This window comes from Arabidopsis thaliana, chromosome 2, assembly GCF_000001735.4.
Source record: "Arabidopsis thaliana chromosome 2, partial sequence".
Classification (NCBI taxonomy): Eukaryota; Viridiplantae; Streptophyta; class Magnoliopsida; order Brassicales; family Brassicaceae; genus Arabidopsis; species Arabidopsis thaliana.
Window position 1 is genome coordinate 12,725,881 of NC_003071.7, and position 13,446 is coordinate 12,739,326.

Below are 13,446 nucleotides of genomic sequence, written 5' to 3' on the forward strand. Positions count from 1 at the left end.
CAGATATAAAAGCTTCTGAACCACTTTTGCTCTCATATCAACAAAGCTGCTAAAACAATAGATGTAATAAAAGATCTTCCACCTGCAAGTTCATGAAACCCTAACTAAGACTTGAGACTCAAGAAAATGTCTCAACATCATTATTATCATTATGAATAGGTCAAACTCGTCATAGAAACATACCTGGAAGTAATGCACGAAACCATCCCACGATCGAATCATCAAACCGTAACAGATCGACTAAGCGCAATCAAAGGCCACTTGCTGGATGACAGCACAACCGATCTTGATTCGACATGACCCCAAATATCACCATCTTCACGTTTTTCCAGTGCAATCTCTATGCACCAAATGTCTTTTTCCAAGTAACTATCCTTACGATCCCGGCTCTGATTACCGCCCAAAATCACCAACTTACCACCAAAATTCGCCATTCTAGACTCATAGTAAACGAGATTAGGCAAATCAGAACTTTGTACACCCTTCACAGGTCTCCAAACCATACCCTTTGGATCATACACGACAATCGGATATCCATGAGAACACGTAGAATCAACGGTACACAACATATCATTAACCACACAACACGACTCGTACCTCCTCTGTTGACTTCTACGTCCCCATGCCTCAAATCTACGTTTTCTTGGTTCGTAAGTCAAACAAAACAGAGGATCCAAAATGTAAATCTTCTGTTCCATTACCGCATATTGACTAAACTCTACACTCTCACTTGCAACGTTAGGGTATGGACCAGGCACAGTTTCCCAACTCTCATTCTCTACATCGAACACTTCAACCCAATCATTATATCGTTTCTTGCAACCTCCGATTACGTAAATCTTTCCATCAATCACTCCCGCGGCTGCGCCACCGCGATCCCTTTGCATACTAGGGAGCTCACGATACGTATGGAATCTACAATCGATGACAATCATAGTCGATACAGGTTGATTCAAGCCGATGAATCCACCGAGTACATACATCTTGTAATCGATTGTGACAACAGCAGATCCAGGAAGCATTGAAGGAAGTGAAGTGATTTGTTTGAACTGTAATGAGATTCGATGGAGAATGTACCAGCTTGGGAGATCAAAAGGTGGGAATCCGATTGAGGTATAAAGAACCGGTTCGGTGAAGCCTAGGCGCGAGCGTGTTTGGAAGAGTTCCGGTGAAGAGATTAGGTCACGATAGGCTTTGGAGATGAGAGATAGCTTCGGGTAGTGATATCTCCGGACGAGTGCGACGATGATTACGATGAGTTCTTCTGGAAGTTCTTTAGGAATCGGAGGAATATTCTCTTCTTCTTCTTGAGGTTTCTTGTTTGCAGCGCCGCCATTAGAGCCCTCGTCGGAAGTTTCAGAGATTACAGCCATCGCCGTGTGACGTCAGCAGCGAATTAACGTAAAGCGAGAGCCTAATCCGAGTTTTGAATAAAAGAAACAATAATATGATAACTGAGAGTATTAAATCAGTTTTTATACAATAATGTATTTCTATAAGTACTTCTCATATTTTCAATGTTTTAGGAATCAATAAACAATTAACGAGTTTCTTCAAAAATGCAATTGGTAAAAGATAATCAGTTTTTGCATGTGATTTTTTTATTCGGAAAATATTTTTTTAACGGTGGTTTGTAAAATTTAGTTTTCTTTTAAGTTTTGTGCAAACAAAAATCATTAATGGAAGAATTTATAAAATAAAAAAATGTGTCAAATGTATCTCACAAGTCTCTTTGTTCTCTCTTTAACATTGGTTTCAATTTTTAATTTTCTTTTAAGCTTTTTTTACCTATGAAAATTGAGTCAAACGTCTATGAACGTGACTCACAAGTCTCTTTGTTCTCTACGTATAAGCCCTAATCTGCCTTCAGGACTTTGTATTTCCACACTTTTATATTGTAGTTACTCATAAAATAAATAACACCGGTTAACTAAATCACTATGTTTTGCTTCATATCTAAACCCACATTTTCATTTTGCTCATATAGTAAAAGCAGATTAGGTTTCATTAGTGTAAATTAAACTAATCTGCTTACTTAGACAAAAGTTATATATCTAAAAAGCAAACAGAAAGAAGTTGAGACCATGTTAGAGCAAAAAAAACCAAAAGAGTAAAGATGCATTTCAACAAGTCTCAAGAAATTTGTGTATAAAAGGCTAAAAGAGTGGCCAAACTCTACATAAAGCTAATTTTGTCACAAGAAGTATTCACATCGTGCACAAATGTTAAGAAGAACGAGTTATTCTTCAATGTGTCAGATAAGAGTTTCTGCATCACTTTTGCTTCATATCAACAAGCTGCTAAAACAGTAGATGTAATAAAAGATGAGTAAAGATCCTTCACCTGCAAATTCATGAAAGTCTAACTAAGTCTTGAGGCTAAAATAAACATCATAATTTAACATCAATAGTACTCCAAACTCATCACAGAAACATATATACCTGCTGCTACTGCAAGAAACCACCAACCACGATCGAATTATCAAAAAGTAACAGTTTGACAAAGCCGAATGTAAGGCAACATCATATCGTCCCTAAACACGCGCGAGTTTGATTCAACCACCCCCCAAATATGACCTCCTTGACGTGCTTCCAACGCAATCACTATGCACAAAATATGCTTAAACGTCCCAAGACAGGTGCAGAAAATCACCAACTTCCCACCAAAATTCGCTATCTTGGACCAACATTGACTGAGAATAGGCAAATGAAAACCCATCACAGGTCTCCAAACCGATTCATTCGGATAATATACCACTATCGGATGTCCAAGAGAACACGTAAGATCAACTGTATACAACAACTCTCCAATCACAGTAAACGACGACAACGGGTGCCAAAATCTCGTCAACTCACTTGCAACACCCCATGACTGCCATAAACCTTGTACTGGTTTGTAAGCAAAACAACCCCAACGATCCAAAGCGAAAATCCTCCCCTGCATCACCACATATGTAGAAAATACTCCATTCGCACTAGCATCGTTAGGGCATACACTAGACACAGTTTCCCAACTCTCAGTCGTCGCATTGAACACTTCAACCCAATCAGCATCTTGTTTCTTGCGTCCTCCGATCACATAAATCCTTCCGCCAATTTCTCCGGCGGCTGCACGGTAACGAGCCCTTTTCATATCCGGGAGATAGTTCCACGTATGGTTTCTGCAGTCGATGACAATCACAGTCGATACATGATGATTCAAGCCGATGGTACCTCCCATTACATACATCTTGTATCCGATTGTGACCACAGCTGCTCCAAGTAACACTGTAGGAAGTGAACGGATTCTGTGTAATTCTAATGGGAAGTTGCTCCAACGAAGAAAGAACCAGCTTAGGGGAGTCTGTGTGGATCCGATTAAGGCATAAAGAACCGGTTCGTTGAAGCCGAGGAGCGAGCGCGTTCGGAATAGTTTATCCGAAGTGATTACTTGACGAAAGTCTCTGGAGACGAGAGATATATACGGGTAATAACATCTTGGGATGTGTGCGATGAGTCTTTCGATGAGTTCTTCTGGAAGTTCTAGAAGATTCCGAAGATTCTCTACTTCTTCTTGAGGATTCTCGTTTTGATTATCTTCTCCTTCTTGAGGATTATTGTTTGGATCGTCGCCGTTAGGGCCATCGAGAATTTCATGGAGTACAACCATCGCCGCCGTGTGACGTTAGCAGCAACGAATTAACTGAAAGAGAGACTAATTCGGTATTTGTGAAAAAAGTGTTGTTGTGTATTTATAAAGGAAACCAAAATTTCATTTCACTATTCCATCTCAGAAAAAATTGCAAATAAAGAATTTGTATTAAATCATTTTTCTTCTTCTTAATTAGGGTCTCGTTATACATCATCATTTTTTTTGTTATGTGTTTTTCTTGGGAAACTAGAAAAGTTTATTATTTTAAACAGTTATATTATTTTATACGATAATAACAATTCACCATTGGATAAATCTACAAAAATTGATTCAAATGTATATTAACGTGATTACTTGACTCACAAGTCTCTCTGTTCTCTCTCTCTACGTTGGTATCCTCGTTTGTAATTCAAGTGCTTTGTTCTCGTCGTCTTGACTGGGACACTGATGAAAAGGATACTGAGAGAGCCATTTTGCTAGATATATCAACCGGTTAACTAAATCCCTCTATTTTGCTTAAGCACATTGAGTCTTTTAAAAATGAGAACAGAGTTTCATACAAATAACATAACCTTCTCTTTATGTATGTTGTACATAGATAACTTCACCTTTCATCAGGACTTTGTAATCCCACACTTTCATATTGTAGTTACCCATAAAACCATCTGTTAACTAAATCACTCTGTTTTGCTTCATAATCAAACCAAAATTTTATATTGCTCATAGATTAGAAGCAGATTAGGTTTCATTAGTGTAAACTGATCTGCTTAATTACACAAGGCTAAGTTCCTGAAACCCTAACTAAGACTTGAGGCTAAAGAAACTATCTGAAACACCAGAATTCATCATCAATAGTCCAAAGTCCAAACTCATCACAGAAACATACCTGCAAGCGTAACATCAAACCATAACAGTTCGACAAAGCTCAATGACATGCCTCATCGGCAAGTCCCTTGACACAATCGAGACTGATTTAACCACCCCCCAAATCTGATCTCCTTGACGTGTTTCCAACGCAATCTCTACGCACCAAATTTCGGAAGAAGACTCAGAACAGTCGCCCCCGCCCAAAATCACCAACTTCCCATCAAAATTCGCCAACGTAGACGTATATTCAGTGAGAATAGGCAAATGAGCAGTATCTACACCCATCACAGGTCTCCAAACCAATTCATTCGGATAATATACCACTATTGGATGTTCAAGAGCACACGTAAGATCAAGTGCATACAACAAATCTCCAACCACACAAGACGACGACGAGTGCCAAAATCTCATCAACTCACTTCCATCATCCCATGACTCCCATAAACCTTGTACTGGTTCGTAAGAAAAACAACACTCAAGATCCAAAATGAAAAGCCTCCCCTGCATCACCACATACGTAATAAACTCTCCATTCTCATTAGCATCGTTAGGGCATTCGCTAGGCACAGTTTCCCAACTCTGAGTCGTCACATCAAACACTTCAACCCAATCAGCATCTTGTTTCTTGCAGCCTCCGATCACATAAATCCTTCCGTCAATTATTCCGGTGGCTGCACGGCAACGAGCCCTTTTCATATCCGGGAGATACTTCCAAGTATGGAATCTGCAGTCGATGACAATTACATTCGATGATGCAGGATGATTATAGCCGATGCAACCACCCATTACATACATCTTGTAGTCTATTGTGACCACAGCTGCACCAGATAACATTGGAGGAAGTGAACGGATTCTGTGTAATTGTAATGGGAAGTTGCTCCGACGAAGAAAGAACCAGCTTGGGCGAGTATACGCTTGGAATCCGATTAAGGCATAAAGAACCGGTTCGGTGAAGCCGAGGTTCGAGCGTGCTACGTAGAGCTCCTGCGAAGTGATTAAGTGACGAAAGGCTCTGGAGACGAGGGATAGCGATGGGTAATGACATCTTGGGATGAGTGCGACGATGCTTGCGATGAGTTCTTCTGGAAGTTGTAGAAGAATCGGAAGATTCTCTACTTCTTCTTGAGGATTCTCGTTTTGATTATCTTCATTAGGATCGCCGGGAATTTCAGAGAGTACAACCATCGCCGCCGTGTGACGTTAGTAGGAGCAACGAATTAACTGATCAAAGAGAGACTAATTGTGAAAAAATGTTGTTTGTGTATTTATAAGGAAACCAAAATGTCATTTCACTAGGTATCTCTCATTGCACTCATCGCATTCAGAAACTTCGTTTCAAGAAAAGGTTTATTTCCTTTTAAAATAAAATTCCGAATATATAAGTTGTATTAAATCATGTTTCTTGTTCTTTAGTCTCGTTCGTTATACATTATCATTTTGCTTCATTTCTAAATCAAGATTTTATTTTGCTCATAGATTAAAAGCAGATTCGGTTTCATTAGTGTAAACTGATCTGCTTAATTACACAAAAGTCATATGTATCTAAAAGCAAACAAGAAGAATTTGGGACCCAAAAGCTAACGATGCATTTCAACAAGTCTCATAAGAATTTTTGTATAAAAGGATAAAAGAGTGGCCAACTCCACACAAGGCTAATTCTCTCAGAGTAATCACATTGTGCACAAAGATTAAGAAGAACGAAGTACTCTTTAAGGTACATGTTTTTGTATGTATGAGCTTGTGTCGTATACTCAGGAGAGAGTTTAGGCATTTTGTGTATAAGAGATGTTGTCTAGGAACCATATACATGAATGATACCAATATATATTTAACGTTTTTATAGATCTTCTTAATTGTAGCTTTTCAAAACTCTTTTGATTAATATCAATCTTATCATGATAGTAATTACTAGCTTGTTGACAAAAACAAAACCCAAAAGGGCGTTACGAACGAGATTACATGGGTACAAAACGGAAAAAGACTCCGGTGACAGAACCAAACTAGCTAGTTCATTGATCTTCACATGGCAACTTGAAACGACATAGAGGACAATCGTGATTGGTCTCAAACCACTTCAGGGCACACTCATCGTCAAACTCGTGTCCACATGGTAGAGCCACAATGCTTCTTCCGTCGTCAAACTCTTCTAGACAAATACTACACATTTCATTCTCACCTACGACATCACTAGCCTTCTTGTATGTTTTCCTATTTAAAGACTCAACAGCGAGCTTGCTCGCAGGTTTTAACCTGGCAGTATTGGTCTCATTGAATGAAGCTTGCAAAACTTGTTCAAACTGAGGATGAAACGCTTCCTCAGTTTGATGATCGAAGTCGTGCTCATAGCGTGGCAACCAGTGGAATAGAACTTCTTGAGGCTGATATGGAGATGATTGTCCGTAAAAAACGTTAGGATCCTGCTCATAGCCTAAGTATGGCAATCCGTGAAATGGAACAAATCCTCCCAGCTGAGACGAAGATGCTTCTCCATAAGAAAAGTTAACATCGTGCTCATACCTTAAGTGTGGAAGCTCGTAGAATGGAACACCTCGGCCAGGCTGAGATGAAGATGATTCTCCATAGAAAAAGTTGGCATCGTTCTCAACCTCCAAACCTAGATCCTCATTGAGCGAGACTTGATCAACTTCTTCAGCGTGATCAGATGGAGCTGCTTCTTCAGTTTGTTCTGGAGGAATAACGGTGGTAAGAGTCATCGACACTCTTAAAGCACAAGCTGGAGTATAATCATCAGAGGAAGTTAATTCATCGACGAATCGATACAACTCTAGTAACACATGGAAAACATCAGTGGGAGCGATTTTTCCTGATCTATTGGGGATATGTGTAATCCGATTAGGATTAGTACAATATCTTTGGTGATAGAGTTTCTAACCTATATTTTAGGGATTTATGTTTGTCTCTTAATAGAGATCATTGTGTATAAATACGATAGTTAGTGAATCAATAAAAAGCAAGTCAGTTGAATACCTAATCCTATTATATAGGGTTCTCTTGAATTAAATCATTCATATAATTATAACAGAGAGGCTAGATCGAGGGTATATATAACTTTAGTAGAAAATCTAATACTATTGGGATTTGATATCAGTTTCCATTTTTATAATTTTGTTTTCCTAATCTTTTTAGTTTCTACTTTCCTTTTTGTTTGTTATTTTGTTAGAGATTTAGCTTTCAATTAATGTTGTGATTAGGAATACATGATAATTTCAACAGAAATAAAAATCCAAAATGATAATTTGTAATAAATCATTTTTTTTTTCTTAAATCTCTTTCTAATACATTAATGTATTAAATCTCTTTAGCATCTAATGTGTTTTTCTTCATCACTTACTCATATTTTCAATATTATCGAAAATATTATATATATTTTTTCTTCCAAAAAAATAATTGGTAAAAGAAATTCACTTTGATTAAATAAAGAAACTCACTTTGAAAATCCCAGTTCCAATTTAGGGATTTGAATCCCTTTGCTTCTTCTTCTCTGGAATCGCCTCTCTTCCTTACGCGAATCCCTTCTACGTCATTAGCACAGCTCACTGTAAGCTTGCTTTCTTCATCTCCCTCTTGCTTTGAATCTCCACGCATCGAACCACTTCTTCTCAATCAAGGATACAATTCCAACAGTTTTGTCTTTTTTCTTTTTTCTCTCTCCGTCATCTCAAACGACGACGTTTCAATATTTTTGTTTTGATATTTTCCCTAGAATTTCGCACATTCCTAACTTCCCATACGACATACAACAAAATTCTCGCAAGTGAATATTCAATCTTGTATATTTATAACCTTTCGTTCCTGAAAGAGATCATATCTTATTTTTTTGTGAGGTTCCCTCCAAAGTTATGAGCGAACCATGTCGTCTCAATCTTCTCTACAGTTGTAGTCGTCGTAACGTTTCAGAGACCATAGACACTGTATTGATGCTTTCTACACAAATCTCTAAAACATTCTTTATGAGTTATTGTTATCTACTCTGTCTCATATGGTACGATTATTGTTATTCTTCTGTGTCAGATAAAGAACATAATCGAGACATGTATCCGCAAGTACATGAGTCTGGAAGAAACAGTGGATTATCTGCAGGAAAATCACAAGATTAGTCACCATCTCACCAAACCAAGTATAAGTTATATAATCTCTTTTTCTGTTTTGAATTGATTCTGTGCTTATTTATAAAAAATTCAGTTTTGTTTCTTTTATTAGTATGAGAGCAGCTTCAGAAAGAGAATGCAGATTTTTTCAACAAGTACCACTTAAAACGTGAATTAGCGCGTCAAATAAAATTGTTTAACAGTTTTCTTGGAAAGCAAGTTTCTCTGATGCTCGAGAATGGAGATCTTGATATTAGTACTGCAACATGTACGTATAACACAAGGACTAAAATCTCTAAATAAAGTTCATTAGTTTTTTGAAAATTGGGTTTGTTCTGCTTTGTTTGATAACTCTTTGCATTATGCAGCTGATAGGTCAGAGTTGAGCACTTTAAACATGCAATGTCGGAATTGGATGATACAAATGGTCTAACAGGTAAAGTCGAAAACTCGATTTCTTGCACTTTTGACATGTAAGAATTCCCTTATGTTTCTCTCTTTTGTAGTAAACCAGTCGCAGAATCCTAATGATCAGCAATATCAATTTCATTCTTGTCGGTGGTCAACTACAACTAATCATATACCTTGTAAGAAAAGACTCAAACCTTTCTCTCCTTCTGAATATTGAGTTTGTAGGTCATGATTGCAGCTGGGCAAAAACTCGATTATATCTTTCACTTTTGATTTCTAAAGCTTCCTTTGGTTTCTCTGTCTTGTAGTAAACCAGTTGCCGATTCCTAATGGTCAGCAAAATCATCTATGGTCTACACCAAATAATCATGCTTGTAAAGAAGAGACTCAATCTTTCTCTCTTAATCTATCATTTGTTTAACACTTCTAGTACTTGACAATTTTTTTATGAATAACTCAACTTTCTTTCTCCATAGGTACCAATCTTGGAGCTTCTACCATTCCACCAGCAGCTAACGATCAATGGTTTCCTTATAAGGATCCTGCGTGTAAAGAAAACACTCAACCTTTCTCTCTTACTCTCTCATATGTTTATCACTTGTACTTCAGCACTATTATGAATGACTCAACTTTATTTCTCCATAGGTTCCAGTCTTGGAGCTCCTACCGTTCCACCAGAAGCTTATGGTCAATTGTTGCCATATACTGATCCTGCGTGTAAAGAAAACACTCAACCTTTATCGCTCATAGTTTAAACCCTTTTCACATCAAAGATTTTGAATGAATCACTCTTTCTTTTTTGCTCCATAGATTACTATCCAGTACTATATTCAACCGCTGCACCAGCAGCTACTATTCAATGGCCGACATCTACTGATTTTGCTTGTAAATAATATACTTTATTAATCTTCCTTTCTCATTATATTGTTTTGTAACTCTTCTACTTAAGCATTTGTATGATTCATTCTCCTTTCTCTTTCCCTTAGATACTGGAGGTCCAACTCTTTCAAAAGCACCTACTGCGGCATTTGATCATTTTAGAGATGGTTTCGGAGAAGATATTGACAATAGCAGCCCAAATTTCCAGATCCTTTAGCAGCCGCACTACAAACGCTACCCGATGACATGCTACAAGAGCTATATCAACAATGCCAACGGCAATCGCAGCTTCAACAGAACTTCTCACTAGAAGAGCAGCAAAGACTTCAAAGTAAAGTAAACAACAACGGGCTTCAAGGAGTAGTAAGGCCACCCGAAAAGCCGCCACAAGACCTATATGGACAATGTCAACCGCAATCGCAGCTGCAACAGAACCTCTCAGTAGAAGAGCTGCAAAGACTTGAAGTTAAATATCGAGCAAACAGCAACGAGCTGCAAGGAGTAATACCGCAGCAACAGCATCATCAGGAACAAGAAGCAATGCAGACACAAGGAGATCCACTGAATCGAATACCTGTTCAATCTGAAGCTTCAAACCATTCAGATAGTGGTAAGTAGCAACACCCCTTTCCAACACTACAAATTTCTTTTGTCATCTCTTATCTTACTTGTTCTCTCTTTTCACTTATGTGTTAGCACACTAACAATGGCTCAAAACCAGCATGGTCTCCAAAAGGCAACATGAATGACGTGGTCTCTGAAAGAGAGGAGCAATATCAGAGAGAGGAGCAAATCATTAACAGAGTTTTTATATATCGTAGACAGTTTTAATCACTAACAGAGTTTTTAAAGTGAGTCTTTTAAAAATGAGAACAGAGTTTTCTTTTTTGGTATACGTTACGTTCTATATAGATAACTTCAGCCTTGATCAGGACTTTGTATTTCCACACTTTCATATCATATATCGTAGACAGTTACCCACAAAATCAAAACCATCTGTTAAGTTAATCACTCTATTTACTTCATATCTAAACCAATATTTCATAATGTTGCTCATATAGTAGAGGCAGGTTAGGTTCATTAGTTAGTATAAAGTGTAGATTAATCAGCTTACTTACACAAGAGTTATATATCTAAAAGCACAATGGAAGAAGTTGAGACCATATACGTAGTGCAAGAAAACCCAAAAGACTAAAGATGCATTTCAACAAGTCTCGTAAGCATTTTTGTATAAAAGGGTAAAAGAGTGGCCAACTCCACACAAGGCTAATTCTGTTAAGAGTATTCACATTTTTGCATAAAGATTAAGAAGAACGAATTACTCTTTAAGGTGTCAGATATAACAACTTCTGCACCACTTTTACTTCATATCAACAAGCTGCTAAAACAGTAGATAAAAGATCCTTCACCTGCAAGATCGTGAAAGTCTAACTAAGACTTGAGGCTAAAGAAAATATACGAAACATCATAATAATTCACATCAATAGTCCAAACTCATCAAAAAAACATACCTGCAAGCGTGTCATCAAACCATAACAGTTCGACAAAGCTTAATGGAAGGCAACATGATCACGTTTCTAAACACACGCGAGACTGATTCAACCACCCCCCAAATATGACCTCCGGGACGTGTCTCCAACGCAATCTCTATGCACCAAATAACCACCAAGAAGAATAGCCGCTCAAAATCACCAACTTCCCACCAAAATTCGCCATCTTAGATCCATAAAAACTGAGAACGGGCAAATCAATCATAAATATACCAAACACAGGTCTCCAAACCAATTCATTCGGATTATATACCACTATCGGATGTCCAAAAGAACACGTAGGATCAAGTGTATACAACAAATCTCCGACCACACAAGAAGACGAGCCCCAAAATCTCATCAACTGACATATAACTCCCAATGACTGCCATAAACCTTGTCTTGGTTCGTAAGCAAAAACACGCCCAAGATCCTGCCCTGCATCACCGCATATGTAACAAACAATCCATTCTCACTAGCCTCGTTAGGGCATTGAGTAGGCACAGTTTCCCAGCTCTCAGTTGTCACATCAAACACTTCAACCCAATCAGCATCTTGTTTCTTGCGTCCTCCGATCACATAAATCCTTCCGTCAATTACTCCGGGGGTTGCATGGTAACGAGCTCTTTGCATATCCTGGAGATAGTGCCACGTATGGAATCTGCAGTCGATGATAATCACAGTAGATACGGGTTGATAATTGTAACCACCCATTACGTAGATCTTGTATCCGATTGTGACAACAGCTGCTCCAGGAAACATATGAGGAAGTGAATTGAGTCTGCGTAATTGTAATGGGATGTTGCTCCGACGAAGAATGAACCACCTTGGGGTAGTATACGGTGTGCATCCGATGAAGGCATAAAGAACCGGTTCCTTAAAACCGAGGCCCGAGCGAGTTACGAAGAGTTGCTGCGAAGTGATTACGTGACGAAAGGCTCTGGAGAGGAGAGATAGCGACGGGTAATAACATCTTGGGATGGGTGCAACAATGCTTTCGATGAGTTCTTCTGGAAGTTCTTGAGGATTCATGTTTGGATCGTCGCCATTAGAGCCGCCGGGAATTTCAGAGAGTAGAACCATCGCAGCGTGTGACGTTAGTAGCAGCGAATTAACTGAAAAAGAGACTAATTCGATATTTGTGAACAATGTATTTATAAGGAAACCAATATGTCATTTCACTAGCTAGGTCTCTTTCATTGCACGCAACGCATTCAGAAACTTCATTTCAAAAAAAGGTTTATTATTAATTTTTTATTCCAAAGATAATTTGTATTAAATCATTTTTCTTCTTCTTAAGTCTCATTATACATTATTTTTTCTTTCTGTAAAGTGCTTTTCTTACTTTTTTTTTCACGTTTTAAGAAGAAGTGTCCAGGGAAATATATATAGTAAGATTTGCTTAGATTGACTCAACTCTTAACATAAATAATTTAAATGACACACGTTTGGTTTCAAAAACTGTAGTAACCCATATCTTTGGTAAAAAGACGAAATAACCTTAATGATTAATTGTAATCAAATTAAAACAAAAAATAAAAAATAAAACAAATCTTTTATATTTTAAAGCACAAGTCACTCCACCAATAAAATTTTGACAAATCAGCAAAACCAAATTATTTTTCAACAGAATTATAAAATCAAAAAAGAAATCTTGGATAAAAAAGAAAACCAAAACTTATATTACATAATTAAAACAAAAACGAAAATCCAGTTATCGTGAGAACAAACTTTTTTTAAAATAATAATTTTGAACAAAATTTAGATAAAGAAGAATCTTCTTCACATATTTCGTTTTTGATTTTAAAAATACTAAAGAAAAACAATTTAATTTTGATATTGCATATTATAAATTGACTTGTTTTAGCTTACCAATAATATTTTGACATGTATCAATTCACAAATAATTGATTTGATGGTAGGAATAGAAGAAGAAAAAAAACGGTTATGAAAACCCTTGGAGAATTTATCATGACTAATAAAATTCATTAAAATTCAAATATGACAATATTATGTAAAAA

General features: G+C 37.3%; 6 protein-coding genes across 6 annotated transcripts; 1 reads left to right on the forward strand and 5 right to left on the reverse strand.

The window, feature by feature from the left end:
• Positions 1-221: 221 nt before the first annotated feature.
• AT2G29810 (Galactose oxidase/kelch repeat superfamily protein) lies at positions 222-1,373 on the reverse strand (the record flags this gene model as incomplete). The annotated part of the gene is made up of 1 exon (NM_128535.1): positions 222-1,373. The coding sequence occupies one exon, from the start codon at positions 1,371-1,373 to the stop codon at positions 222-224; it is 1,152 nt and encodes a 383-aa protein (NP_180542.1).
• Positions 1,374-2,481: 1,108 nt separating this feature from the next.
• Positions 2,482-3,648, reverse strand: AT2G29820 (Galactose oxidase/kelch repeat superfamily protein; the record flags this gene model as incomplete). The annotated part of the gene is made up of 1 exon (NM_128536.1): positions 2,482-3,648. The coding sequence occupies one exon, from the start codon at positions 3,646-3,648 to the stop codon at positions 2,482-2,484; it is 1,167 nt and encodes a 388-aa protein (NP_180543.1).
• Positions 3,649-4,530: 882 nt separating this feature from the next.
• Positions 4,531-5,719, reverse strand: AT2G29830 (Galactose oxidase/kelch repeat superfamily protein; the record flags this gene model as incomplete). The annotated part of the gene is made up of 1 exon (NM_128537.2): positions 4,531-5,719. Exon 1 carries the CDS (start codon positions 5,680-5,682, stop codon positions 4,531-4,533), a length of 1,152 nt encoding a protein of 383 aa, NP_180544.1. The 5' UTR covers positions 5,683-5,719.
• Positions 5,720-6,506: 787 nt separating this feature from the next.
• Positions 6,507-8,103, reverse strand: AT2G29840 (RING/U-box superfamily protein; the record flags this gene model as incomplete). The annotated part of the gene is made up of 2 exons (NM_128538.2): positions 6,507-7,231; positions 7,947-8,103. 2 exons carry the CDS (start codon positions 8,101-8,103, stop codon positions 6,507-6,509), a joined length of 882 nt encoding a protein of 293 aa, NP_180545.2.
• A 741-nt stretch (positions 8,104-8,844) lies between these two features.
• AT2G29850 (uncharacterized protein) lies at positions 8,845-10,514 on the forward strand (the record flags this gene model as incomplete). The annotated part of the gene is made up of 8 exons (NM_128539.2): positions 8,845-8,874; positions 8,994-9,042; positions 9,113-9,193; positions 9,326-9,391; positions 9,494-9,565; positions 9,663-9,734; positions 9,828-9,902; positions 10,105-10,514. 8 exons carry the CDS (start codon positions 8,845-8,847, stop codon positions 10,512-10,514), a joined length of 855 nt encoding a protein of 284 aa, NP_180546.2.
• Positions 10,515-11,785: 1,271 nt separating this feature from the next.
• On the reverse strand, positions 11,786-12,508 carry AT2G29860 (Galactose oxidase/kelch repeat superfamily protein; the record flags this gene model as incomplete). The annotated part of the gene is made up of 1 exon (NM_128540.1): positions 11,786-12,508. One exon carries the CDS (start codon positions 12,506-12,508, stop codon positions 11,786-11,788), a length of 723 nt encoding a protein of 240 aa, NP_180547.1.
• Positions 12,509-13,446: the final 938 nt, after the last annotated feature.